The 27,852-nt window shown below is 40.1% G+C and overlaps 1 protein-coding gene and 1 pseudogene across 1 annotated transcript in view; one reads left to right on the top strand and one right to left on the bottom strand.

Annotated features, from left to right (window-relative positions):
- Positions 1 to 265: 265 nt before the first annotated feature.
- Positions 266 to 16,813, bottom strand: LOC127444787 (transcription initiation factor TFIID subunit 5-like; annotated as a pseudogene).
- A 2,823-nt stretch (positions 16,814 to 19,636) lies between these two features.
- LOC127445310 (glycogen synthase kinase-3 beta-like) overlaps positions 19,637 to 27,852 on the top strand; it is a 45,070-nt gene continuing 36,854 nt past the window's right edge. The window contains exon 1 of the mRNA XM_051705299.1: positions 19,637 to 20,353. Within this exon, the coding sequence (XP_051561259.1) occupies positions 20,266 to 20,353 (88 nt within the window). The 5' untranslated portion in view covers positions 19,637 to 20,265. The remainder of the gene's footprint in view (positions 20,354 to 27,852) is intronic.

Genomic DNA, 27,852 nt, shown 5'->3' with positions numbered 1-27,852 from the left:
TACTGTTTTTGCTCAGAATGAACAGAATTAATAACATTTTGTTTTTAGTCGCTGATTTTAACGTTTACTGATTGGCCCCATTAACTTCCATTGTAAGTGTCTCAATGTAACCTAGATTTTTGCTTTTTTTAAGAAAAGGAGGGGCAAGTCAAAATTATTTTTTGTGGAATCAATATTATGCCACAAATGCTGTCGATTAAGCTTCACTAACTTAAACTGGAATATTCCTTTTATGTAACACTTTGGTTCAAATGAGTCCTCTTAAAGAAGTCTGTCAATAGCTTTGACTTATGGATCTGGGGGTTGGTTCAGTAGCCAGTAATCCTGATCTGATGCAAGAATTTCTCCATCTCTGCTGAACTTGAGGGAATAAATAGTGTCTGTATGACGCTTCAGTTCTCTGATCATCAGCCCATGTCCAATGTCCCACAGCAGAACTCTACCGTCGGTGGAACCAGATGCCAGGAACTTTCCATTGGGTGAGAATGCAAGAGAATGGATGGGCCCCTGAAAAAAGTGACTTTTTATTACTGTGAAGCTCATTAAAGAGATAGTTCACCCAAAAATGTAACTTCTCTCATCATTTACTCACCCTCATGCCATCCCAGATGTGTATGACTTTCTTTCTTCTGCAGAACACAAAGGAAGATTTTTAGAAGAATATCTCAGCTCTGTGGGTCCATTCAATGCAAGTGAATGGTGAAAAGAACTTTGAAACTCCAAAAAGCATATAAAGGCATCATAAAAGTAATTCATATGTGGTTACATCCATTACAGAAGTAGTATGATGTGGTGTGGGTGAGAAATAGATCAATACTTAAGTCTTTTTTCCCCTATAAATCTTGACATCAGCAATCTCCTTGGCAATCATATTTTCAAGCTCGATTACACTTACTAGCGCCATCTAGCGCTTTACGCATGCATCAAGCACTAGGAAGTGTAACTGAGCTTGAAATCATGATTGTGCCTAGAGACTGCAATGGCAAGATGTACCGTAAAAGAGGTGTTACATTTTGTTCTGTTCTCACCCAAAACCGATTTGATCTCTTCAGATGACATGAATTAAACCACTAGAGTCATATGGATTATTTTTATGCTCCCTTTACATGCTTTCTATAGCTTCAAATTTTGGTCACCGCTCACTTGCAATGTACGGACCTACAGAGCTGAGATTTTCTTCTAAAAATCTTCATTTGTGTTCTGCAGAAGAAAGTCATAAAGAGGTCCACTGAGACATTTACATTTAGTCATTTAGAAGACACTTTTATCCAAAGCGACATACAAATGAGGAACATAAGTCAAATGCAACACAAAGTTAATAATATTTAACTTGAGCCTTTATGTGGGGAACACCTGTGCCATTTCAGTACCTTGTGACCTGTGAAAATGCGCACACAGTTTCTGTTCAGGACATCCCAGAGTTGTACAGTGTGGTCAGCCGAGCCTGTGGCCACATAGTTAGAGTTGGGGTGGAAGTGCGTGCAGGTGACATCAGCTAGATGTCCAGCAAATATCCGTAATGGTTGGTAATGATCTGTTGCCCAGAGGCTGGAGAGAAAAATGAAGATATTTGATTACTAGCCCTCTTAAGATTATAGAATATATATAAATGTATATATAAACAGATCTTTAGATATAAAGCATGGCCTTATGAAACCATTTCAGTGAAGTTTAAAAATGAAAGTAGTTTTATACCGTGAAACTCTCGTGTCCTCCAGACACAAAGTAATAACCAAAGGGTGAGAACTGAGTGTCCCACACTGGATAGTTGTGTCATTTATACCCCACAAGACATGTGAAAGTATGCAGACTCACAGTCTGATAGTCCCATCCTCCAAACTGGACAACAGGTAGTTCCTATGAGAAAGATGGTACAGAGACAGTCAGAATGCTTCAAGAACTGTAGAAAGATGGCACACAGACATGCTATGAAGTCTTCTGCAAAACCATAAAATGCCCCAGTAGGCTGATCATTTGAAGATACACTATATTGCCAAAAGTATACGCTCAACCATCCAAATAATTGAATTCAGGTGTTCCAATCACTTCCATGGCCACAGGTGTATAAAATGAAGCACCTAGGCATGCAGACTGCTTCTAGAAACATTTGTGAAAGAATGGGCCGCTCTCAGGAGCTCAGTGAATTCCAGCATGGTACTGTGATAGGATGCTACCTGTGCAACAAGTCCAGTCGTGAATTTTCCTCGCTACTAAATATTCCACAGTCAAGTGTCAGTGGTATTATAACAAAGTGCAAGCAATTGGGAATGACAGCAACTCAGCCACGAAGTGGTAGGCCACGTAAAATGACAGAGCGGGGTCAGCGGATGCTGAGGTGCATAGTGCGCAGAGGTCGCCAACTTCAATCGCTACAGACCTCCAAAGTTCATGTGGCCTTCAGATTAGCTCAAGAACAGTGCGTAGAGAACTTCATGGAATGGGTTTCCATGGCCGAGCAGCTGCATCCAAGCCATACATCACCAAGTGCAATGCAAAGCGTCGGATGCAGTGGTGTAAAGCACGCCGCCACTGGACTCTAGAGCAGTGGAGACGCGTTCTCTGGAGTGATGAAATATTCGCACCTGGTCAAAATTGCTTTTTTTTTTTTTTCTCCCAATTCCCAACGTGCTTTTAAGTCCTCGTGGTCGCCTCAGTCTGGGTGGCAGAGGACGAATCCCAGTTGCTTCTGCGTCTGAGATTGTCAACCCGTGCATTTTATAACGTGGCTTGTTGAGCGCATTGCCAAGGAGACATAGCGCATGTGGAGGCTTCACGCCATCCACTGCGTTGACCACGCTCAACTCACCACGCGCCCCACTAAGAACGAACCACATTATAGCGATCAGGAGGAGGTTACCCCATGTGACTCTACCCTCCCTAACAACCGGGCCAATTTGGTTGCTTAGGAGACCAGGCTGGAGTCACTCAGCACGCCCTGGGATTCAACCTAGCGAACTCCAGGGGTGGTAGCCAGCCTCTTTACCACTGAGCTACCCAGGCCCCCTCATAATTGCTTTGTTGAGAGAAAAAAACACACAAATAAGTCGGATCTGTGTATAAGTTGCACTGACAGAGGTTTCACGAGGCAGGCACTATGACCCCGGGAGCAGGCTCCCGTCTCCCCTTCACCTGTTCAGATTTCAAACACGCTCAAAAAAATTACAGTACCTCAGAATCTACATCGTATTGTATCACAGTGATTTTGGGCTTGTTTTAATCAAGAGAATTTGCTTTAAGTTGAAAGCAGTCTAGAGTTTGTTAGAACAATAATGTTAAGATGGACAAAATATTTAAACTGGTTGCATGAAGTACTTTGTAATGGAAAATATTCTTAAAATGCTTCTACCGTCTCTATGACTGATGTTTTCATCTGTTTGACCAGCCGACATCAGTTACGTATAAATTATATACAGTAAGTCTCTTCGGATTACAAGTCACAAGGCCTTTCATATGATGAAAAAAAAAATGCAACTTATTTTACGAAAATACGGTATACAGAAAAATACTATCAGAAAATTTTGCCATAGATTTTTGCGATAACAGATTATACTATTGCTGATACTGTTGGCACCGATTAAAAAGTAAAACAGGTATATCGGTATACCTCTACATGACATGATTGTATCATTTGTGGCCAATAAAAAACATGCACTGGCAGACTCTAAATCAATACACGGAACAACCACAAAATCAAAGTCACACATTGGAGGAGAGTGTACCTGCCGCAGATTTGACTTTGCATAATTTTCTGGGTGTGACGCTCCACACAAGGACCGTGGAGTCAGCAAAACCTCCCGCTAAGGGACTACAGTCATCAGTGAAGTCTACAGCCATCAAACCCTGAGCATCAACACACAATCTGCACATGAAAAATTAATCATCAGCTAATTTATAATTGATTTCTTGTCTCTACTATTAGCAACCTGGTAGGCATTGAGGAACGTATAGAAGCAAATGGAAGGCAGGATATCAGGACTGAGTTGGATTCTTTCGGTGCTCTCCTTCATGTACATGATCTTGTCCAGTTTGTCGGAGACCTTCAGCTCTGGCAAAGGGATTCTGTCCATCAGAGAACACAGTGAATATGTCAAAGAATAACAGGTTATGATGCCTCCAGTTTAAAAAACAACTGGTCTCAGCATCATCATCGAAGTACTGTATGTTTCCCATATATAAGCAATTTTGAGCTGCAATACGAAAGAGAATAATTAAGGGTTGCTACAGCAACTGAATGCTATTCTCCTGTCATACCTGTTCTGCTGAGGGGCATAAGGGTCTTGTTACTTGCTCTTGGAGCCCATACTGTCCTTTTTCATTTTCTACTTCTTGTGCTTTCCTTCCTCATTCTCTGTTTCCTCATCTTCATCGTCCAGTGGGACCTCAATCTCCGGTTCCTTCAGCAGCCCGTAGAATTCCTGATGCCGTTAGAAACAACACAGTACATCAGTGAAACATACCTGAGATCAATTTAGCATTTCAAAAATATCCCTTACACATTCTTCAATATAAAACAATTGCTCCTCATATCCAACCTTGGCTTTATAGACCTCTCCTGCGAGACTGCCGGACATACTGTCAATCAGGCTCTTGCTGCAGGACATGCCATCAAAAATTTCGATATACAGGTGCTCCTGTATAATGTTCCATATCTGGTTATTATGCCTTTCTTGTAAGTGTCTCTTCAGCAGCTGGTACGAGTCTCGGGAGATGCGGAGGACAAAACGGCTGGTGCGGAAGTCCAGCAGGGCCTCGTTCCCCTTCATGTGCTCTTTCTTAGAAAGGCCGCAGAGAACACGCAGATCATCCTGATAGTAGCACTCTTGATCGCCACTAAACCTATCAGAGGAGATGAATAGAACTGTTTAACACCACTGCTAAGCAGCCACTGTTTTAAATTAGAGGCCGACCGATAGTGGATTTTGCCGATACCGATAATGAAGGTGGTGGGAAAGGCCGAACCGATTAACTGGCCGATAGTTTTTAAAACTGATTTATAGAATTTAAAAAAAATGGTATTCTTTCCTTACTAAGGCAGGAACAGACAACGAGTCCTAAATTAATAAAATCCCAGATACAGTTTATTGTTCAACCAAAATAATTAGATTTGGTGCATAATGCTTTTAAGTATAAACAAGCCCAAATCACACCGGAACTATCGGGGGTCCGGATGATGTCACAGGGTTGAGAGGTTGCACAGGTGCCAAGCTCCTACATCTTTTGACTTTATTTCGAATTTTAACTCGACCAACAGTTATTTTCACTTCAACCTGACATTTAAAAGCATGTCCATGTCTAGCAAGGAGGGTGTTGCCATTTTGGCCGACAAAGGCCCTAAAATTCAAGAAATCAAAGAAGTAGACATGCCGACATGGAGACGCAGGATGGGGGCTCGTGCGACTGTGGTTACTCACAACAGCTGGCGCGCAAGGTGACAGAGTGTGTCGGCAAAGTCTTGGATGAAAAACTAACCAAATTCACGAATGCCCTGGATGTTATTACATCCCGGGTGGAGGACAACACCAAACGTCTGAATGAAGCCGTGTGTCGGACATTGAAGACAGCATGGTTTCAACAGAAGGCAAGCTGAAGGAAACTGAAAGGAAAGTACAGAATAGGTCGAGGTGGGACAACATATGGATTGTAGGGATGAAGGAGGGAATGGAAGGCCATCAGCCCATTGCCTTTTTCAAGTCCTGGCTACCAAAAGTTCTGGAACTAGATATGAAGAGCGGCTGCTTTAAAATTGACTGGGCCCACAGAAGCCTCTGACCTCAGAGGAGCGACAGACCAAGGACAGTGCTCATCAAACTTCATAGCTTTTCCGACAAACAACGTATATTGTCTGCAATGGTTAAGCACCACCTAACTGTTGATGGACAGAGAGTGTGGCCTAGATTATCTGTATGTTAGGTCTAAATCATGTGACTACTCATCCTGGTGAGTTATTTTCTCTTATTATTTGTCTACTGATTATAACTGGTGTTACAGTTGACATATGAGGGTTCAATTAGGCTTCAATACCTAATTTGGTGAAGACTGTATATATAGGACTATAATGGACAGACTACAATGCAGACCAATTTTGTTTGGGTCTCTGTTCTATTCCTTTTCATTAAAAAAAAAATTCCATTGAGTTGAAGATGCGGGAGGTAGGGGGGGTTGTTAAAAATGGTGGCTAATTTTCTAATTCCAGTATGTGGTTTTAGCCTGTTGTAAATCTTTTTTGGGGTCACTGTCATGCCTCTTGGTGTCATTGACTCTGAAATATTTTGTTTTGAGGTATAGATGCCGGTTGGCAGTTTGGTTCATTCTATTCTGTTTGAGGTTGTGGTTTATTATAAAGAACCTCAATACTTTGTTCTTTTTTGTTCGGGAGGTCTTATACAACATGGACAGTGGTTTATTGTTTTTTTTTTTTTTTTTTTTTTGTCGGATACTTAACAACTATGGACATGCAGAATATCCATGCGCTCTCAGTTACCTATCATGCCCTCTTCAGATTTACATTTTATGGCTCACTTTCTCACTCCAGCTCACTCCTACAACTTTACAACAGTAAAATATGAGTGATATTAAAATTGTTTTACTTGAATGTTAAGGGGATCAGTCATGTAGTCAAGAGACAGAAAATAATTTCCTATCTTGTAAAACAGCAGGATCAGATTGCTTTACTGCAGGAGACCCATCTGACTGATGTGGAGCACATGAAGTTAAGGCGGGGATGGGTTGGCCAGGTCTTCTGCTCTTCCTTTAACTCACATAGCAGATGTGTGGCTATTTTGTTACATAAGAAGTTACATTTTAGGCTTGAGGAGATGATAAAAGATAGTTGCTATATCCTCATATCTGGCCAGATATTTGGAGAAAGAGTGCTCATTGGTTGTGTTTATGCCCCAAACACATGTGAACCTACTTTCTATTCAGAATTAATTGCTGACATATCATCATTTACTACTAATCACTTAATTATTGGGAGAGACTTCAGTTGTGTAACTGACTCAAGCATGGACCTTAATCCACCAAGAACTACAGCTGCAACGGGCAAGACTGCTAAATTAAAACAACTTTGTGAAAATTTGGGCCTGCTTGATGTATGGAGAATCATGAACCCTAACGTGAAAGATTTTACATTTTATTCACACCCCCATAAGTCATCCTCTAGAAAAGACTTTATGTTTGCTTCTAGACCGATTCTGGACAGTGTAAAAAACTGTGACATCGGCACATGTGCTTTTTCTGATCATAATTCATTCTGGGTAGTGTTTTCCCCACCTATGACCACATGACTCGCCATTGGTGATTAAAACCAGCTCTATTATGGGAGACAGCAAAAGCTTACATGAGGGGGTCAATAATATCTTACAATGCAGCACAGAAAAAGAGGCTCCTGGAAAAACATCTAGAGCTGGAATTTTCTATCAGGGAGTTGGAGAACAAATTAAATACTGACCCTTCTCTGGTTTTGCGGAGCGAATTAGATGCAGCATGTTCAGTCCTGAATCAAATCTTAACTAGCAAAGCAGAGACTTCTGTGTTCTTTGCTAGACAGCAACTATACAAACATGGCAACAAACCAGGCCGTTTACTTGCTCGGTTGTCCCAAGGAAGAAATGAGGCATGTATCATCTCATCACTTAAAGACGACAGTGGCAAATCAACCGATATAACAAATTAACACCATTATGAGACAGTTTTATCAGAAACAGTACTCATCAGAGAGTGGATCCTCAGATGATTTAAGACAATCATTTCTAGACCAAACTGAACTTGCATGCCTTTCTGAGGAACAGCAGGAGGACTTGAATAGACCAGTTACAACGAAAGAAGTGTTGGAGGCAATCAAATCCTTACAGGGTGGTAAAGTTCCAGGCCCTGATGGGTATGGCCCAGAGTTCTGCAAGAAAATGAGCAAGTTTATTGTGGAACCTCTAACAGAAATGTATATTCACTCATTTAACAAAGGTTGCCTTCCTGCCACTCTAAACATGGCATATATATCCCTGATAAGGAAAAAAAAAATAAACCACCTAACGAATGTGACTCTTACAGGCCTGTGAGTCTCATAAATGGTGACTGTATACTGTGATACTGTCTAAGCTGTTAGCAAAGAGACTGGAATCGTACCTGCCTCAGCTTATAAATTCAGATCAGACAGGCTTTATTCAACATAGACTGTCATACTCCAATGTCAGCAGACTGCTTAATGTAGTACAGTTTGCCCAAATATCCAAAACATGGGTCCTTGCCATTTCTTTAGATGCAGAAAAGGCATTTGACTGTGTCGAGTGGGGATACATGTTTGAAGTTTTGGACAAATTTAAATTTGGAGAATACATTGTGAAATGAATAAAGACTATTTACTGCTCTCCAGCTGCTTGTGTTATAACTAATGGCCTCCGTTCTCCACCTGTTTCATTGTTACGAGGTACGAGACCAGGGGGTCCTCTTTCTCCTCTCCTTTTTGCTTTAATACTTGAACCCCTTGCTGTGACAATCAGAGCCAACGCTGATATACACGGCATCAGCTTAGGTCAGTCAGTTCATAAGATCGCACTATATGCCACTTTTGAACCCACTATATGCACTATTGCACCCACGGCCGGCATCAGAGGAGGCCAAACAGGCCACATGCACCAAGGGTACGGGTGACCTCGATTAACAGTGGACGAACCGCGGTTCGCCTCGGGCGGGGAGGTGCCACCACCCCCGCCTCGGCCTCAGCTTTTTTTCAGCCGCTCTGGGCCTCTCGTCACCGGAGCCTTCGCTAATGATCCTTCCGCAGGTTCATCTATGGAAACCTTGTTACAACTTTTACTTCCACTAGATAGTCAAGTTTGATCTTCTTGCCAAGTCCCGTGAGAAGCCCCAGTGGGGCTGATCCGAAGACCTCACTAAACCATCCAATCGGTACTAGTGATGGACAATGTGTGGCATATTTTCTTACAAATTCAGTCCCAGCAGTTCTAAACATTATTAACTAATTTAGCGCAATATCAGGGTATAAAGTAAATTATAATAAATCTGAAGCAATGCCACTCAGAGACACTGACCGTATTGGCTCTCTTTCTAATTTTTAGACGGGTCTACACAGGTCTTACATATCTTGGAATTAGGATTTCACCAGATATATCAGAGATGGGAAAATTAAAATTTAATTCCACTTATTAAAAGTATCAAAAACAACTTAGTGCGGTGGAATAACCTTCCCATCTCATGGATGGGTAGGATTAATCTCATTAAAATGAATGTACTCCCTAGAGTATTATATCCCATGCAGATGTTGCCTCTGTGGATTCCCAAAAAGCAGATTTCAGATTTAGAAAAAACTTTTTCAAAATATATCTGGCAGGGCAAAAAACCAAGAGTGAAGATGACGACCCTGCAGTTGCCAGTAGAAGGGGGTGGATTAGCGCTACCAAATGTAATGTTCTACGACTGGGTCTGCCATACTTGCACAATCTGGACATTTGTGCATTCCCATTTAGACTCGCAGCCCTTGGTGGATGAGTGGGCGGTACTTCCATATTCTTTGTTAAGTTTGCTCACAAGCAGTAGCGGACAAAATTTTCACCGGAGATAAAAAAATAACACTATACTCTACAATAGAGTTTGGATGTACAATCGAGTTTGGAAAGAGATGATGAAGTTTGCAGGGAGAAGGGGCTTACCATCAGCTCTGATACCATTAACTCAAAATAAAGACTTCCTCCCAGGGGCTCAAAATATCTATATTTCATACATGGCATGAAAAGGGGGCTAAAGTGATTGGCGACCTATACAAGGACAACATATTGATGTAATTTAACCAGCTCAAGTAGCAATTTCAGCTTGAAAGTGGTCATTTCTGGGGATATTTCCAGAGTCTGCATTTTAATAACTCCATATCTTCAAAGATCCACACAGGTATTCCCATGTATGGTGACATAGACCTCTTTCTTTTAAACTGAAGGATACACAGCACCTTATTTCAAATAAGTACTCTCTTTTATACTCATTGGAACCCAGTGGTATTGATCATATTATCCGTACATGGGAAAAGGATCTCAATGATGAGTACATCGATGATGATTGGGAAGAAGCAGTTAAATCTGTTAGAAAAACATTTACTTGTAACAGAATGGCGGAGACTCAATATAAAATACTACTTAGACTCTACATTACTCCACAAATTTTTAGTAAAATGGATAAGGATCATTCTCCTATATGCATTAAATGCTAAAGTGAAATCGACACTTATATTCATTGTTTTTGGCTCTGTCCTACCATTACGAATTTCTGGGATAATGTGGCATGAAAAATGGGAAAAAGTTTTAAAAATCCACTTGGCAAAAATCTGGGGTTCTTCTTACTCAGTCTTCTCCCAAAACAGATCACTGTCACAACTATACAGTTACTCTGTGACAAGCTATTGCTTCTTCCTAGACAATGTATCTTAAACCAATGGATTCAAGTTAGGCCCCCATCGCTTAGTCTCTGGTATTGAGAGATCTTTAAAGTGTTGCCTCTGGAAATATGTAAAAAAAAAAAAAAATTCCCCCTGTGTTGTTAAGTGAAACTCAATAAAAACATGTTGGGGGAAAAAAAAGAAAGAAAAAAAAAGCAACTATCAGCACCTATTAATTGGTAAAACCAATATATCGGTCTACCTCTATTTTAAATACAGACTAGCAACAGCTGTTATTGTAGAATATAAAACCCCTGATCCGCAAATAAAATTTGCATTGACTAAAATTATGCTCTGTAACAATGGAAAAGAGTAGAATAGAATAGACCAGACCAGAATAGGACAGGACAGAATAAAACAGATATTAACAGGACAAACCAGGACAGAACAGAATAAGACTACAGAATAGACCAAGATGGAACAGAAAATAATACAACAAAATAGAATAGAAAGAACAGAACATGACAGAACAGAATGAATTGAATAATACAAAACAGAACAGAATATAACAGGAGGACAGAACAGAGAGGCTAGAATATGACAGAACAGAAAATAATAGAATAGGGCAGAACTGAATACAACAGAACAGAATAGAATAAAACAGAATAGAATACTGTAGAAAATAATAGAATAGAACAGACCAGAATAGGATAGGATGGAAAAGAATAGAATTAAAAAAAAAGATATTAACAGGGCAAAACAGAACAGAATAAAATAGGAAAGAACAGAATAGGCCAGACCAGAATAGAATAGGGCAAATTGTATAGAACAGGACAAAACAGAACAAATTAGAACACAACCGAACAGAACAGAATAGGCCAGACCAGAAGGATAGGAAAGGACAGAGTAGAATAGGACAGGACAGAACAGAAAATAATAGAACAGAAATTAACAGCACAAAAAAGAACAGGACAGAATAAATTAAGGCAGCAGAATGGAACAAGACAGAACAGAAAGTATAAGAATAGAACAGAATAGGAAAGAACAGAATAAAACATGATAGCACAGAACGAATTGAATAGGACAAAACATAACAGAATAGGCCAGACCAAAATAGTGTAGGAAATGAAAGAACAGAAAGACTAGAGTAAGACTGAATAGAAAAGGGCAAATTGTATGGAACTGGACAAAATAGAACAGAACAGAATAGGCCAGACCAGAATATAATAGGATAGGAAAGTACAGAACACAATAGAACAGAATAGAATGGAGCAAGACAGAACAGATAAGAATAGAACAGAACAGAAAAGAACAGGAATGAACAAAATAGAACAGGACAGAATAAGACAACAGAATGGAACAAGGCAGAACAGAATTGAACAGAACAGAACATCAGAAAAGAGAATGAACTACTGTTCTATGAAAAAGTATTTTCCTGATTTCTTCTATTTTTGTGTATTTTTTCATACTAAATTGTTTTAGATCTTCAAACGAGATTGTAACAAGGAAGAACACCGGGAACTGGATTCTTCAAACACAGGTAGGGAACTTTTAATTGACCACTTCTCTGGTTTACAGCTTCACAATAACACTTCAGCTTCACACTAACTCGTCAGCTTTACACTGACTTATCAGCTTCACAATAATATGTCAGCTTCACAGTAAGGCTCTCGACCCAATCTCTCTCTCTCGATCCGGCGCAGGCATGGTCCTTTTATGCCGCTCTCCCCAATTTCACTACAATTAGAGACAGGTGTTAGTCATAATTTGGCTCAGGTGTATGCACCCTTACCACTCTCTCTCTCCCTCCCGATGGCCGGTGGATTCACCAGCTGGCATTCGTGGCACATGCGGACATCGCTGTAAATGCCCAGCCAATAAAAACGGCTATTAGGCGGTTCAGTGTTTTTCTTTCCCCTAGATGACTCGCCATGGGATTATAATGAGCCGCCTGGAACACCATTTCCCGACGGCTCCACGGTATTAAGAGCTGGGTTGTATCTTCCTCTGTTTGAGCGTCCTGTGTCACTCTATACAACCGCTTGTTTATAATTGCGAAATAAAGGATATGAAAGTGCAACATCACGCTCACTTGGTCAAAGGCTTGCTTGAGGGTTTCATGACTGCTCCAAAGGGAAATCCCCTTTCGGGAAATCCCCTCAGGATGGGAGGGGCTACAGCCTCTCCCCCCCTCACATCAACCTGACATGGAGCTGACGAAGATGGCACCGGCTCCGCCTCCCCTGCCAGAGTGTCACACATTTCACATCTGTTCGCTTTTGTGCAGGACCCATCCGTGCATATTCCCTTTAATACATTTCTGAATTCAGGCCAATTGGTTCCCAAAATCCCAAAATGGGTGAGGCGGGAACTAAACGCAGCCTCCACTCTATGCTTTGTTCCCCTAAATTTAATAACAAGGGTCACCACAGGGTAGTTGTGAATATCCCCATGTATACATTTCACCCTCACCCTTTTAATTGTTCCCAAAGCCTCGTGTTGAACCAAGCATTGGTGGATAGTGGTCTGGTTACAACCTGTGCCCACCAAGGCTTGGTGTGTACTCCCCTTGATACTTACCAGTATCCTGTACCCTCCAGCCCAATCGGGGGCAGCCTGTGGTGCGTCGGGGATCTGGACTACAGTTCCCAGCTCCATCACAGGACACTGATCCCGGAAGTGTTCCGGATCCCCACAATGCCAGCAGGCCGGCCTAGGCGCTGCACTTGCATTTGTGGGGGCAGGTACATCCACCTGAGGGGGAGAGCGGGTAGACCCTGAAGTCGCCGGGAAAGGTATAAACCAGCGCACGCAAGGAGCCAGCTTCGGCGGCGGGTTTCCATGCCTCCGGGGTGCAGGAAAAGGGCCCGGAGAGAGGACAGAGTGAGAGGGGAGTGGAAAGAGATGGGAGAAAACACAGGGGGAGGGGAGAGAAAGAGAGAGCGCTCCTCTGTGCTTGGGCACACTGCCATATGGTTCTCCGCCAGCTGGACCACTTCCTTCAGCGATGCCGGGTGATGGCACTGGACCCACTCCGCTGTCCCTTCTGGAAGCCGGCAGATCAGCTGCTCCAGCACCACTTGGTCGACCAATCCCTCAACGTCGCGGTCCCCCACCTGCAGCCATTTCCGGCAGGCATCATGGAGCTGCTGTGAAAAGGCAAACGGGTGACCGGACCCTCCATCTCCATCGAGCAGAACAGTTAATGGTATTGCTCTGGGCTCCGGCCAACCCGCTGCAGGATGGTCTTCTTCAGGTGGCCGTAGACCAGGAGATTATCCACCGGCAGTTGTTGTGCTGCAAGCTGGGCTTCCCCAGACAGCAGAGGGATGAGCCGTGCCGCTCACTGAGCATGCGGCCAGCCCCAGATTTCAGCGTTATGCTCAAACATGTCTTCAGGGTCATCTTCCACCCCCATCTTCAACAGCATGGGCGGGGGCAGGGGGCTGCTGTTGTCCGGGGTCACTGCTGGGGCTTTCTCCTGAGTGAGGAGGCTCCGAATGACCTGCCGGTCCTCTGCCTGAACTCTAAGGACCTCATGGAATCTGCGTTCTTGATCCTGGTGTAGTTCAAGCAGAGGCTGTTGGTGGGTGTGATGTAGGTTGGCGAGGGACTTGATGATGTTGGACAGCAGGAAGGACTCCATGGGGCGTGCAGTCTTCAAATAAGATCCTGGGTTTCGGCACCAGTGTAACAAGGAAGGACACCGGGAACTGGATTCTTCAAACACTGGTAGGGAACGCCCCCACTGCCACAGAGATATAACATAAAACAAAGACAACCTGAGTAAACACAAAATATAGTTTTCAAATATATATATGTTTTTATTGAAGCAAAAAAGTTATCCAACATCTATATCACCCATGTGAAAAACGAAATACCCCCTTAAACTGAATAGCTGGTTGTGCCACCTTTAGCAGCAACAACTGCAACAAAACACTTCTGATAACTGGAGATCAGTCTTTCACAATGCTGTGGTGGAATTGGCCCACTCTTCTTTGCAGAACTGCTTTAGTTCAGCCACATTGGAGGGTTTTCGAGCATGAACTGCCCATTTAAGGTCCTGCTACAGCATCTCAATCAGGTTCAAGTCAGGACTAGGCCACTCCAAAACTTTAATTTAGCTTTTTAATTTAATTGAGCCATTCAGAGGTGGACTTACTCCTATGCTTTGGATCATTGTCTTGCTGCATAATCCAGTTGCGTTGAGCTTCAACTCATGGACTGATGACCGAACGTTCTCCTTTAGGATTTTCTGGTAGAGAGCAGAATTCATGTTTCCCTCAATTATTGCAAATCACCCTGGCCCTGAAGCAGCAAAGCATCCCCACACCATCACACTACCACCACCATGCTTGACCGTAGGTTTGATGTTCTTTTTGTGGAATTCTGTGTTTGATTTACGACAGATGTAACCGGAACCCTGACTTCCAAACAGTTCCACTTTGACTCACCAGTACACAGAACATTCTCCCAAAAGCTTTGAGGATCATCAAGGTGTGTTTTGGCAAAATTCAGACGAGCCTTAATGTTCTTCTGGGTTAGCAGTGGTTTTTGCCTCGCCACTCTTCCATGGATGGCATTTTTGGCCAGTGTCTTTCTGATAGTGGAGTCATGAACAGTGACCTTAATTGATGCGAGAGAGGCCTACAGTTCCTTGGATGTTGTCCTTGGCTTTTTTGTGACTTCCTGGACGAGTCGTCGCTGTGCTCTTGGAGGAATTTTGGAAGGTCCACTACTGTGCCAAGTTTTCTCCATTTGGAGATAATCGCTCTCACTGTGGTTCTTTGGAGTCCCAGAGCTTTTGAAATAGCTTTGCAACCCTTCCCAGACTGATGTATTTCAATCACCTTTTTCCTTATCATTTCTGGAATTTATTTCAACCTTGGCATAATGTGCTACTGGGTGAGACATTTTAGCCAACTTCATGCTGCTGAAAAGTTATATTTAGGTGTTGGGTTTGATTGAACAGGGCTGGCAGTAATGAGGCCTGGGTGTGTCTAGTCCAGCTGAACCCCATTATGAATGCAGTTTCATAGATTTGGGGATTTAGTAACTAAGGGGGCAAATACTTTTTCACACAGGCCCAGTTGGTATTGGATAACTTTTTTGCTTCAATAAATAACATTATCATTTAAAAACTGTTTTTTGTGTTTACTCCGATTGCCTTTGATTTACATACGAGGCAACCACACAGACACGGTAAACAACTTTGGGGCATGTTGAAGCGGGTTTCACACAGGGCGTCATACAAGCTAGAACCGCCACTGCACAGCACTGTAAATGGGACAATTTGGATTAGAATAGAACAGAATAGGAAAGAAGGACAGAACAGAAAAGTCTAGAATAGGACACAACAGAGTAGAAAAGTATGGGACCATAAAGAACAAAATAGAATAGAATGAGACAGAATGGAATGACTTTGGATTGGACTGTAAAGTTAAAACTTTTATTTATATAACACTGCAACCAAATGACAGCAAGAATATCTGAAACGTACTTCTCAAAGAAGGCCTTTGCTTCATTCTCATGGTTGTTATAGACCAGCTCCAAGTACATGTGAACGAACACAGGGTAGAAGAGCTGTGAGGGCTCCGCTCTGTGACAGTCCAGCACGGACTCTATGAAGTTCTTCAGGCCACTGTAGTACACCTGATACAGAGAGGGGTCCCCCTGCTGGCTGTATGCCAGAAAGCACAACACTGACATCCAGCTGGTCATCCCCGCCTGCAGCCGACAACATAAACATGTCAAATCACAACTGGAAAGGTGCACTTTAGTCAGTGCCTTGAAAAAGCTAAAGTAAAATTACAGCAAAAGATGTTGCTCAAATAAACAAGCACTTTGCAAATGCATACATAAGGAGACAAGAGAGCCTATAAGAATTGTGGATTCCCTTTTAAATTCTACTGATGATATTAATCGTATTATAGACCACATTGATGCAACAGATACATGGTATGGTTAATATCATGTGTGACTGATTGGAAGGTTTTATGTGAAACTCGTTGCAGGCATGGGAGTCAGGGCGCTCTGGGGGGCAACTGCTGCAACGATGGACACACGGCAAAGCAGAGAGTTTGTATCCCCTCCATTCCCGTCACCCTTCCGTCCCGCCCCGAGCCCTCCTTTGCCACCGGCATCAGGAGCCTGTGAGTCCTCCTGGTCATTTGCTAGACCAGCTTCGCGCTGCAGGATTTCCACAAACTCCGTCAGTTTATTCCGCTTCATGAACTGCAGAACCGCGATTGATGTTTGCTGGTCCTCCGGTTTCGGAGCTGCGCCGGCAGGGGCGGCGGTGAGGGGTGATGTGGAGAGCGCCCCACTTCCCGTACTGCCCGGGAGGTTCGCCGAGCCATCCCTGAGAATTTCTGGCTTTGTCTTTTTCTCGCTGTCCAGCTCTTTCGGTTCGTCTTGCTCTGCCGCCATTTTGCCCGGCGTAGGAAGCAGTGACGTCATGACGCATGGGGTTTGATGTACGTCGTGACGTACACTCGGTTTAGGATGGACCATTGTGCAAAGTTGCCATGGTTTGTGCCTGGCAGGCAGCAGATGCCCTAACCCCACCCCTACCCTAATCCTAACTAAATGGAGCCTGTAAGGCAGGAACAACGGATGGCACCTTTCTCCCATCATGTATAGGATATGTGTGTGTGTGTGTGTGTGTGTGTGTGTGTGTGTGTGGGCAGGTCTGGGTGGTTTACGAGGATTTTTTTTAGGTTACAAACTGGTAATTACAAGGGTAATATGCTATAAACGTGGCTTATGAGGACATTTCTAGTGCCCCCATAATTCAAATCGCTTAAAAAACATACAAATAAATGATGCTTTTGTGAAAATGTAAAAATGCAGAACGTTTTTTGTGAGGGTTAGGTTTAGGGGTAGGGTTAGGGGATAGAAATTATAGTTCGAACAGTATAAAAATAATTATGTCTATGGAGAGTCCTCATAAGGATAGCCATACTAACATACCCTAGGTATGTAATAGTTGTATTTTATTTTTTGTAAATGTGTTTTTTTTTTTTTTTTTTTTTTGCATTTCTATAATAGTTTTTTTTTCTTTTTTTTGCATTTCCATAAATAATATTTTTATGATTATTTAATATCTACATATATACGTTTATCATGTGATATATATTTCTTTGTTTATAACCAGACAAATTAGTACTATATTCATATAAATTACTACTATATCATGTCAATTTGCTGTGCAACAATGGTGAATGATCAGTACTCCATATGCATGCACACATACATACATGCTATTTGTTACTAAAGGTGATGCTGATGTTTCAGTGATTGATTTGATTTAAATTTCACATTACTATTTGACAAAGTGACCACATGGAATTAAACTATAGCAAGTGTAAACATGAACTGTATGATTTGGCTATTATCATTTAGGTGTACTTCTGAAATTATGTAAGTTGTGCATCTATTTAGACTCAAAAAGTGCTTGAAAAAATGCATATGTTTAGTTTATGTGAAGCTCAATTTGTGTTTGACAGCCAGTTGCATCTTATGAAATTTCAGTGTGAAAGTAATGAGTCCTGTTCTAGATTTGTCCTGATTTGTTGCATCATATCTTTGATATATGAAAAATAAAAACATCAAAATATATCAGAATATTTTCTATTCTATTATTTTCTAATTGTCTTGAAAATGCTAATTTGACACTATCTGGGCATTTTGTTGATTCATTTGCGAAACGTGCCGTCTCTCTAAAGATTTTTAATGCATTTGACAGATGCCTGGGACACTGGGTAATGATATTAATCAAAATAAATTATTAAATTCTCAAAAAACATTAAACAGGGGTCAAACTGGGGTCCAGGGACCCCTTCAGGGGCTGGGCGCAGGACAGTTTCAGAGAAAATGGGTGTAATAAATAAATAAATGTATTTATTTATTTATCCCTTTTTCTCCCCAATTTGGAATTTCCAATCTCTCTAAGTCCTCGTTTTGGTGTAGTGACTCGCCTCAATCCGGGTGGCGGAGGACGAATCTCAGTTGCCACCGCGTCTGAGACCGTCAATCCACGCATCTTATCACATGGCTTGTTGAGCGCGTTACTGCGCATGTGGAGGCTTCATGCTATTCTACGCAGCATCCGTGCACAACTCACCACACGTCCCACCGAGAGCGAGAACCACATTATAACGACCACAAGGAGGTTACTCTATGTGACTCTACCCTCCCTAGCAACTAGGCCAATTTTGTTGCTTAGGAGACCTGGTTGGAGTCACTCAGCACGCCCTGGATTCGAACTCACGACTCCAGGGGTGGTAGTCGGCATCAGTACTCGCTGCGCTACCCAGGCCCCCAAATAAATATTTTTATTACCAAAATTGACATTATAGCTGTTTCATTTTGCTTTTGATAGGTCAAAAGAAATTTCTTCAGGTCAAAAAAATTTTTCTTCAGGTTTATACATGATTTGTACAATTATTCAAATAGTGGGTAGAAAAAGTAAATATTTTACATATAATATTTTAATAAATTATTTAGGCTTCAGTAAAACTACAGTTATTTAATTTAATTATTATTTAATGCCAATTATTTGATTTGTAAAACATCATATTGTCTATCATCACTCTACATTTCTAAGGGTAGAAATATGCAAAATCAAAACCAAAGGACTGACATAAACTTTAAGATAAACCAATAAGACTGTAATTTCAGAGGCTCCAGGAAATAGGCTGTCTTTAGCTAAACGTCTATGAAAAACAACCTGTTAATAATCCCACACATTATGTACATAAATATACAAAGAAAAACCAGACTTCAAAGTTTCCCATCATACATCAAATAATCCAGAATCAACAAAAACAAGTTTGCATTGTTTCCTTATTTTTAACACGCCAGCTATATTGACTTCTTGGAGTAAGTGTGCAAAAAAAAAGGCATAGAACCTGAAATTCTCTTTAAATGTACATTAAAATTCCCCCAAAATGAAAAAAGAATCACATATTTCCCTTGAAGTATTACAATCAATCCCCATTGGCTTGCGGATTCTCCACCCATGTCATTTCGCACTGGAGGGCGCGCGCCGCTAAAAGAGGGCTTACGTCACGGTGCACGTTCACAATTTCCAATTCCCGTTGAAGTTGCGTCGCTCAGATGAGCGCTCCACATTTGACCGCGCATTACTACGTAAACGACGTTCTGTTTTTCCGTAGTGACCGAAAGAGTCCGTAGAGTAGCAGAGAGAGAGAGAGTACTGCGCTATCCTTTACTTACTTTCCGGTAGGAGGCATACAGCGCGGCGTTAACATCACTTGTGTCGGTCTTAAAGGGAAGATAAACAGATTAATTTTATTTGTGTTATGAGGGACCAAGAAAGAGGTATCAACATCCGTCCAGTCATTTTTAGGAAAGAGGCCTGAATTATTGTCATTTTATTATCGGATCTGGATCAGTGTTCATGGGCTGATGCGGCCATGCCAAGTCTCATTCTCAGCGATACAAACCGGCTCCACCTGAAGAATATCTAGAGTAAAAGATAAAACTGAAAAAGTATAACTGACTTAGTTCGTCAGCGCGCATATGAGCTCTGGATATGAACTGATTTAAGCTGAATGTGTGTTCAGTATAGGCTAATGTGATTTTCGCGTTTCCTGGATATTTCCCTGTCGCTATCACATAGGCAGCTGTAATACTATAACTAATTACCTATTTTGGTTTTATAGAGCATTTAAAAAGCATATTTGATGGTTAAAGTGCGCGCATTCCCACCTACAAGCCGGAGGAGAAGAAATCAGCTGACCACTAATAAATTCATTACCTCAAGAAGATATATCCTGTAGTTTATCTTTTAACGCATAAACCTAAGGCTCCTTTGGGACACACATATTTGCTATTGTGGAAAAGGAGTCTTGGAGATGTCAGGCCGGCCAAGGACCACCTCATTTGCGGAGAGCTGCAAGCCAGTGCCGCAGCCATCAGCCTTTGGCAACATGAAAGTCAGCAGTAAGTATCATTTCAGCCACCCTCATATCATAACCCATATTGACCAAACAACACAAGAAAAACTAGAAATAAGCATTTGGTTATGATTAGGATATATATATATATATAACATTTGTCATGTAATCTATCTATCCCCTTATAATGTTGCACCTTTGCATCAAGGGATGGATCAGGTCCCGTCTCATATCTGATTTGCTGCATTCTGTATTAAGGAAGTACTCTGCCTGAGCATCATTGCACAGCTCAGTAGTTTTGAATCTTAAAGAAACCTATCCAAATGAAAACAACCTTATAAGTGGGCCTCAGAACAGAACAGCCATCAATGACAGTTTTACCATTGCATCTGCAACCCTACTGGCTTCAAAACTACATGATGCTAAGGCTATGGCAAGCCGATTTAGCTTTTAATGCTCCCGGTATTACTTGTTGTAATTGCATTTTTACTAGTAATATTTCAATTGGAGAGCTCTACAGTAGATTTTCCAATAGTAAGAATGTCCATTACAGAGCTGTCTATTTGCACTTTTTACTAGGAAAAATGGCGATTAAACAGCTCTACAATTACATTCTGACTAGTAAGAATTCCAATTACAGAGCTCTGCAATTAAACATAATTTTAATATGATTTTTTTTTTTTTTACTAATAAAAAATAAATTGTAGAACTATGTAATTGGAATTCATACTACTAAAAATTCTATTAGAGAGCTCTTTAATAAGAATTTATACAAGTAAACATTCAATTGTAGAGCTTTCTCATTGGAATTATTACTTTTTAAAAGGCAATTATAGAGCTAATTTTTAGTAAGAATTCAATTGTAGAGCTCTGTAATTAAAAATGAATGGGAGTCAATGGAAACATGACAAGTAAATATTAAATTGTAGGGTTCTGTAATTGGAATTTTTACCAGTAAAAATGCAATTACAGAACTGTCTAATTAGAATTCATACTAGTAAAAATTCAATTGTGGAGCTCTGTAATTAAACATGAATGATAGTTAATTAAAACATGATAAGTAAATATTCAGTTGTAAAGCTCTCTAATTAGAATTCATACTAGTAAAAATTCAATTGTAGAGCTCTGTAATTAAACATGAATGAGAGTTAATTAAAACATGATAAGTAAATATTCAATTGTAAAGCTCTCTAATTAGAATTCATACTAGTAAAAATTAAATTATAGAGTTCTGTAATTGGAAATCTTACTAGTAAAATTTAGGGATGGCTATTTTCGAGTAATTGTGTAGTCAAGTGCTCTAACCCACAAAAAACAAGTACCTGTTTACTTGTAAAATAAAATGCACGCTACAAACAACACGTATGACATGTACGTGAATCTTATGTTTTGTTTTATTCATAAAAGTTACCAAGAATGTTTTCAAAATCATGTAACTTCAACAAACTGTGCTTTTCTTTTGAAAAAAATAAAAATAATAATAATAATTTAAACGAACAATATGCATTTATAAAAATGGAAAACAAAAAAGATTTAAAAATAACAGTAAAAAAACACTGGCATATACCAGGAGCTTAGAAACCAATACTGACAGCATGAGGTAAAGGCTATCATATTTTTATCATTTCACATGTTATTACGCAGAAAAACAAGTTGTGAAAGTGTGCTTTTTATAAAATGCACTCTGATGGTCTTAAGAGATTTAACACACACACACACACACACACACACACACACACTCACACACACACACACTCACACAAACACACACTGGTCTAATAAGCTCTGAGTTCTTTGTATCTTTCCCCCATAAAAGCAGATCCTAGGGCGTTGGTTTGTATGACTTCAACAAGAACCAAATAGGAGCAGAATTTAGTATGAATCAAAATATTACAAGTATTGCCTTGTAATATAACTTGGCTTTTCTTTAGAAGCACAGAAACTATGATATTTTCTTCTCTCATCCAACACCTAGATGACACACTAGAGGTATTCACGGGTCCACTTGGATCCGAAAACCTGAGGTCCGACCCGAGACCCGCGCAGGTTCGGGTCCAAAACGTTGACGAGTGCCTCGGACACGGGTCGGGACTGATATTAGTAGCCTCGGGTCTCAGGTAATTCTAAATAAATGTGCTTTTAACGAATGGACCCGAGAAGACCCGAATTCTTTTAAAATATGGCAACTTTCCATTAATCGTTTTGGGGGCTGAACGATAATTTTATTTTATTTAAAACAAATACATATTAAATAACATGTGGTGCTAATACACCCAAAAACCTGCTGCTTTAATGCGCACGGCTGTTCGCGGCAGGCGCCACCAGAGATAAAATATATTTGATCTTTTTCTGAGCGGCTGCGGCAGTCGTGTCATGCTTAACCAATAATCTAAATGTTTTAGTCACAGCCAATTATAACATTTTTACTGAGCTCATAGCAGACTGCTGATAACATGAAGAGTAATTTACCGAGTTATAATATGCCTCAAAAAACTCATAGAGATTAATAAAAGCCAGCGCTTGAGAGCTTGTGAGTGCGCGAGTTAGTTGCCAGGTGAAATAAAAGTGCAAAATGAAATTTAACTTAAATAATAATGAAGTTAACAGAACTTAGTGGGTGTCATGCAGTCTATGTAGTCATAAACCATAGGCTACACAAAGTATTTTACTAAATTATAATTAAATTAAGAATAACAACAAATAGTAGACTAAAAGATTGTGTATTGTTATATAATGCGCAAAATAATGCATCAGGTTCTCTAGTAAGCAGATCAAAGACAGACAGAAATCAACAATAAACACAAATGCCATTTTTAATTTATCACTCGTTTATCTCATTTTATCTCATGTTTCATGTTCTCAACTGATTTTGACTTAACTACTGATTTGATTTAACTACTATATGAACTATATAAACAGTTAACGAAACAAAGTGAGCCCAGTTAAAATCTGTATGGTCCAACTGCATCTTAATTATACAACAGAGTGTTGCCAGGGCACTTTTGTTGGTGTGCGTGTAGGTGACTTCGCGCAATGGAGTTCTTGTTGATTGTAACTATGGCAACGGCTGCCCCTGAAACCGTGTTGTGAGCACCACCTTGCACACAAAAAATGCTTCCACTACGAGAGAAAGTGTGGCGGTTTTGCCGCGTTCCGTGTATAATTACCAAACCCTCCTGGATACTGGTGCCTGCATGCTGTGCAGACATCGCAGCCTTTTACTTTTGGGTCCAGTTGGGTTTGAAACAAATTTGCCGTTGGGTCTAGTCGGACTTGTGTCTGATTTTACCGTGTCTGTTTCAGGTCGGGTTTTTCTTTTTTTAAATTAATATATGCATGTCGGTTTCGGGTAAGAAGTGATTCGGGTCGTTTTGGGTCAGGTACAGATCTTAGGACCCGAGAAGACATCTATGACACACGTCCACAGTGCCCCCAGTGGACTCGGTTGTAACTGCATGATTCAGAGGGAAAATACAGTGTAATTCAGCGCTGCCCAAAGCAGGCAAATTGGCAAAGGAAAATTAATTTGCGATATTCGATATTACTTGATTACTAGTGTTCATCCCTAGTAAAAATGCAATTATGATGAGTAATGCTGGGAATATTAAAAGATAATTTAGCCTTCTATACTAGATGGACTCACAGGTCAAACAGCACACATATACAGTATACAGTGTGTCAGGTTGTTCACTGAGAGCTGGGCTTGTTTTAGTGCCCTAAGTGTCTTGAAAAGGTATTGATTTATAAGCCGTGGATTTCTTGTACACATATCCCAAAGAGAAGTCATGCGGGTTTAAACAACATGAGGGTGATTCATTAAGTTTTTGGGTGAACTACCTCTTTAATATCTCACTTTTGCTCAGTGTTATTTGCATAGCTGTAAGGGCTGTTAAATTGTCCATTCCCCCCTTTGAACCCATGCTCCATGGTGTTTGATTGACAGGCCCCTCTCCTGAGTCTCAGCCCAGCTGGATCACTCATTTCCTGCACTAATGATGTGTATCTCACCACTGCGCTCCTCAGGAAAGGAGGATCAGAGAGCTGTGTGTGACTCACCTTTGACTCTGCTTTCCCAAATGTCTCAACCGCCTACCTAGTGTTCTATTAGGGTCATAGTTGTCTTGACAATAGGAGAGGATATGCTGATTGACCAGCATTAAAGCTCATGGCTACTTGTATAAGGGTTCTGAACCATGATAGAAACCCAGAAGTGATTCATGAAGTTTATCTACTTGGTATAAATTCAGATTAATGTGTGATCTGTATCTGAGTTGCAGATTTGAATCATGTTTTCTAGGACAGAATTAGCGTTTTACATTGAAAAATGTATTTTTATGGGGCAAGGCTTTTTAAGGGTTTAAAAGCAGAAATGTGCAGCTTGTCTTTTTGATGAAGCACTACTTCTTCCACCCTAAAATGTGTGTAATCTGAGCTTTAAAGTTGTCTAAGGGGCCATTTACATGACAACGTTTTCAACTAAAAACGGAAAACTTTTTATGCGTTTTGGCTGTTCGTTTACATGACAACGGCATTTTGGGGCCTGAAAACGCAAACTTTTGAAAACGGATTTCAAAGTGCACGTTTTTGAAACGATGCCGTTATTGTCTCCGTGTAAACATACAAAAACGCGAATTTGTGAAAACGATGACATCATGCGCAAGCATATTACGTGTTATATAAAGAATTATGGATTGATAGGCATCAATTTGAGATGTATAATTATCAGTATGAATACTGGTGTCTGTGCAAATAACAGTTTATTCATTTGGAGTGTTTTGTACGGAGTGTGAACATTGTACAGTAGGCAGAACCTGCAATTTGAAAATCTTGAAATTAATGTATGGATTCAGATGGGAAAAATGTATTTGTATTTTAAATGTTATTTATTTACTTAATTTTATTTGATGTACCTTTACCCTGCAATTCATTCACCCACCACTTATGTATATAGCCTATAGACAGAGATGTGATGCCATGTACAGTATTCAATGATATGCTTAGAATATGAAAACATGAGGCAGTGAAAATGCACGTTAGATCCAGTGTAAACAAGACCTCTCTCTCCGTCAGAAGATATCCATATATCAGAGTTCTGTCTGATATCCAAAACCAGTCAACATCAACAGCTTGTTATGTTAACTTACTCTCCTACCAGCCCAAGAGTCAGCAGGGGGAATACAGAAGAAGGCAGGAGACGAAGTGATGGTAAAAATGAGCAGAGTTTATTGACTAATCTTGAGAGTTCAGTCTATAGGCATGCGCGGAGTACTTCAAAACAATGCGCGAGACATTCAAAACTACAATGGCTGGACTACAGGACTGTGTTTGTGCTGCTCAAGGTTTTGAGTTTATTGACGCTTCTCCAGCAAATTAATTGTAGTAATAAAGCAACCTCATCGTCCGTCCAGACAAAATTGCTCGATGCTTTCACCATCTTCATTGTTTGTATTCACTGCTCTGTGGAAGAATGCTTATGTGCGCAGGTGCGTAGTGTTTCTTTACAAAGTGACATTGCCAACTACTGGCCTGGCATGCATAATACAGCGTTTTTAGTCGTTTTCGCGGATCCGTGTGAACGGGGATCGTTTTGACAACGTTGCCGTCTGTACGCGAAACCTTTCAAAAACGCAAAGGAAAAACGTTTCCGTTTTTAGTACATCGTTGTCGTGTAAACGTACCCTAAATCATCCTTTTAGCAGTGGGACTAAATTTCTAGGGGGATGCTCTTCTTATTAGCCTAAACGTTATCGACATAATTCCTGTAGGTGGAATTTGCTTGTAAACATTACTTTGTGGATACACTGTTAACCCTAAAGTTGTCATTACTGAAATGTCAAGTTGTCTTAATCACTTGAAATGTAAAGCTTTGGGCTCATAACTCAAATACTTAAGTTCATTGAAATTATCTTAAAAATCCATAGACTTAAGATTTTAAGTGTAAAGAACTCTAAATTTTGAGTACAAAATTGAGGCTATAGGCAATACCCACAATCCCTTGCACTTGTTTCCTTGGTCAAAGGGAGCATATGGGGGCATTTAAATAGTTTGATCTATGTCAATATTTAAATAGCAAATCTGAGTTAAGTCAACTTGCATCTAATTAACTCATATAGTTAAGTTCATTCTAAATGAACACAAAGTTAATTGAACTTAAATATTCAAGTTTTTGGAGACCCTATTACTCAATGGAATCGAGGGAATGAGTTTACTCAATCAATTGTGAGCAATGAACTTATTAGGGTTTTCAGTGTAGTTAGGTTACATCACTGCTATTTTGGGTTTCCTTGTGGGTATCCTGTAAAAGTTACAGGGTTTATAGGCTTTACATGGTCATGACAGGAGTTGAAAGATTGGATTTGCAAAGATGTTATTAATCGATTTAGGCCTGTCGCAGTTATTTGAGATAACCATGATTATTGTGCTCTTCAAATTCCTGTCACATTTTGTCAGATCACACTGCTCAAATAAGGGAATTTTAAGCAAATATATAAAGGTCATGAAAGCCGTGTTTTTTCAAATACACTGAGTCTCAGAAGTGCTCCTTCATGCAAAATAAGGGTTTTCGGGTTTAACCGAGCCTTAAAATAATGTGTGAAAGTGAAGAATTTTGGACAGAAATACATTAGGCAAACTATTGCATGTTTAATATAATATAATATAATAAAACAGGTTGACTGGGTTCCAAAAAATAGTCTAAATGTAAAGTTGACCAAAAAGAAATATGTATTTTAAATATTTGAAAATATTTTGATGTTTAAAATATAATTTTTCATGTCATTCCACCCCTGTGCAATATTTAAGTTTTTAAATCTTTAAAGCAAGTCATATATCCCTATTTTATTATTTAAGATTTCAAGTTAAGCACATATACACCTTAAGAAAAGTGAAGGATGACAATTTGTATGGCAATTAATCGTCATAATTGTGACATGCCCTAAAACAGACAATTAAATTGTTTAATGCAATTATTTTGTATGACAATTAATAGGCAGCCAAATTTCACACAATGCATTTTCATCCTAAAGAGATGCGTGTAATGTGGTTACGCCTCTTTGAAACAAACAAAAACACATCTTTATCTACACATACATAAATATCCTGCCATTCTCACACTAATCATTAAGAGTCATCACATAATTCTGTCATCAAATGTTTCTTCACTTTTTATCATGGGGACTCATTGTACTCACACATTTAGTTCCCTAAAATCAGCATGATTTTAATGTCAGGATTGGTTTACTAAACCAAAGACTTTTGAAGCAAAAACATTACTTGGGTGAATCTCGTGAGCCCTGTTAAGAATATATGTGGGTCATATTTCGCCCCAAAATTAAATGAAAGAAATATAAAATTGTATTTTGCATTTACAAAATCTAGGTTTCCCCCTCCCCAAATTCTTATTACTGTAATGCAGGAAAAATCAAATTTTCATGACCATAATGCAAAAGGAAAATATTGATTTTCAGTATTATTTAAATTTCAGTATGAAATAATCATGAGAGTAGTGGGAATGACAAAAAACTAGTTGCCTACAATGTAAAGTAA

The sequence above is a fragment of the Myxocyprinus asiaticus genome, chromosome 8 (genome assembly GCF_019703515.2).
Source record: "Myxocyprinus asiaticus isolate MX2 ecotype Aquarium Trade chromosome 8, UBuf_Myxa_2, whole genome shotgun sequence".
Classification (NCBI taxonomy): domain Eukaryota; kingdom Metazoa; phylum Chordata; class Actinopteri; order Cypriniformes; family Catostomidae; genus Myxocyprinus; species Myxocyprinus asiaticus.
This window is presented reverse-complemented; position numbering and strand designations above follow the sequence as displayed.